Below are 2,571 nucleotides of genomic sequence, written 5' to 3'. Positions count from 1 at the left end.
GGGACTAATAGCGGAACAAGAACAGGCGATGGGGATTATCCAAAAAATGAAAATAAATTTTAAGAACACAGGAAAAGCGAGATTGACAAGAGGATATGTCAAAGCGAGAAAAGAAACTTTAGAGGAATATTGGAAGAATTTTTGTGGAGACAAATCGAGAAATAATAAAAACAGTAAATAAAGAAGACATGGAACATCATTCATATTTCATCAACGATTATTATTCGACATACGAAGAATTTTACATTGATTTAAAAGCGGAGATGACAGACATATTAGAAGACACTTCACAAATTTCAAACCAAATGAATCAGAGCCAACACCCGAGTAAAAGCGAAGAAATTAAACTACCGAAAATAACCATTCCACAATTCACCGGCAACTATCAAGATTGGACGTCATTCCATGATTTATTCATATCACTCATCCACAATAACATCAATTTAGGAAATGTTCAGAAACTGCATTATCTGAAGAGTTGTCTGTCAGGTGAACCAGAGCATCTACTGAAACACTTACCGGTCACTGATAGTAACTACAACTTAGCATGGAGTATGTTAAAAAGCAGATATGACAACAAACGCATCATTGTTAATTCGATCTTGAGCAGATTAATCAACCAGAGAAAAATAAACACAGGAACTGCCAAGTCGATTCGAGAGCTGCTAGATACCACCATAGAATGCCTGAACAAACTGAAAGCAGAAGGAGTCAACACTGAATCATGGGATACCATCATCATTCATCTTATAGTTTCCAAACTTGACACCGAAACTCATAAAGCGTGGGAAGAAGAAGTGAGCGACATGAACATTAACGAGTTACCATCAATGTCCAAGTTTTCAAAATTCCTAGAAAAACGATTTCGAGTTTTAGAGATGATACAACCAATTCAGAGTACAAACCAAAACGCTAAAACGAACGTCCAGAGTGAGCATTATCATGAAATCGAAATTACATCATTATTTGTAGACACAGAGATCCATAAGTGCGCATATTGCAACCAAGACCACCGCATATTTCAATGCAGAGAATTTCAACAACTTATACTTGAGGAGAAGATAGACGTTGTACAGAGCAAGAGACTGTGCTTTAACTGTCTTATACCTGGCCACCCAGCAAGGTATTGTATAAACAAATCATCCTGTCACATCTGTGGAAAAAGACACCATACACTGTTGCATAGAGGTTACACATACAGCCATTCCCATGAGAGAGAAAAACTTAAGAGAACAAGAGAGATAGAACATGAGAAACAAATCAGAGAAGCAAAACATGAGAGACAAAACAGAGAAATAAAACATGAGAAACAAAACAGAGAGATAAAACAACAGAAACAGAGCAGAGAGATAAACCAAGAGATTGATAACAATGAAAAATACCAACCAGAAACAAAAAACGAGCAAGTAGGAAGAGAGATAAATAATCACGAAGAGAAAGGAGTAGATGAGTTACATGATAAAACAATGACAAAGTATAAAGAATACTACATAAAGAAGATAGAGATGAAGCACAACACAAGAATAGAAAATCAGAAACAATCAACACCAAATTTTAATTCAGGAGAATCCAGACTACAAAATTTGAATTCAATAGCGAAAAGTTCACGACAAAGCCAAACAGAAGAAAATAATTATAAAACGCACAAACAAAAGTTTAATTAGAGTAAGCCAAACGAGACGAGAATAAAGAGAAACTTACCTTAACCGAGGGATAAGTAACTGCATAGAGAAACCTAAATAGATCCAAAAATTACTTATCTTTCCTAAACCTAGCGTAGACAATGAAATCCTGAAATCACGTCGTGTTTATACAAGAAAACTAAAGACAAAGATGCATTCAAAATTTAGAAGAAAAAGCAATAGAATGATTTGACTATGATACAAAAGAACAAACAAAAAAATACAGTCCACTGAAAGAAGAATCGAGCTATATGAAAAAAAATATGTACTTTATCAGTCAGTAACGTGTTTGGACAGTTTTGGAGTTAACATAAAGTACAGTCGTCACAAATTTACAGTAAAATGACCTTCAGTCATTTTAGGCGGGAGTATGTTTTGGACGATAGTTACTTTATTGACCGATAGGTGCCGCTGTACTTAAAAATAACCTAGATAACGTTTGACTGACTGTTAAACCATAACATAGTTGAATGATTGAGGATTAAACGAATTGGCATAGCAACGGTGTTTGATGTAAACACGCTTTCTGTCGACTGACATTGTAAAAGTATCTATACATTTTGCACTAATTTTATAGGAAAAATGTGACTAATGACATGACAATTATACCGTCAGTAAAGTGCGGCGCGTCAAGGTCGAGATCATCCGGATCGTCGCAGAGGCGGGGGTCGCCGGAGTCGAAGTGGTCGGGGTCGGGGTCGGGGTCGTCGGGCGCCGAGTCGGTGTCGAAGGGCGGCGGCGCGGGCAGCGTCGCGCGCCGCGCCGGCGGCGACGGCAGCGACGGCAGCGACGGCGGCGACTGCTCCGACGAGTCGGGCCGCTCCGAGCCGGCCACCTCCGAGATGCCGGGCAGCCCGCCGCCGCCGCACCAGTCCGAGCAGTCCCAGTG

The 2,571-nt window shown here is 39.2% G+C and overlaps 1 protein-coding gene across 1 annotated transcript; it reads left to right on the top strand.

Annotated features, from left to right (window-relative positions):
- Positions 1-139: 139 nt before the first annotated feature.
- On the top strand, positions 140-2,163 carry LOC141445411 (uncharacterized; the record flags this gene model as incomplete). The annotated part of the gene is given in 1 exon segment (XM_074111253.1): positions 140-2,163. A coding segment is annotated over 1 exon segment (1,525 nt), but the record flags the coding sequence as incomplete, so codon positions are not given.
- Between the last annotated feature and the right edge of the window lie 408 nt (positions 2,164-2,571).

This window comes from Choristoneura fumiferana, chromosome 2 (assembly GCF_025370935.1).
Source record: "Choristoneura fumiferana chromosome 2, NRCan_CFum_1, whole genome shotgun sequence".
Lineage (NCBI taxonomy): Eukaryota > Metazoa > Arthropoda > Insecta > Lepidoptera > Tortricidae > Choristoneura > Choristoneura fumiferana.
The sequence above is the reverse complement of the archived record's forward strand: the minus strand, read 5'-3'. Positions and strand labels throughout refer to the sequence as shown.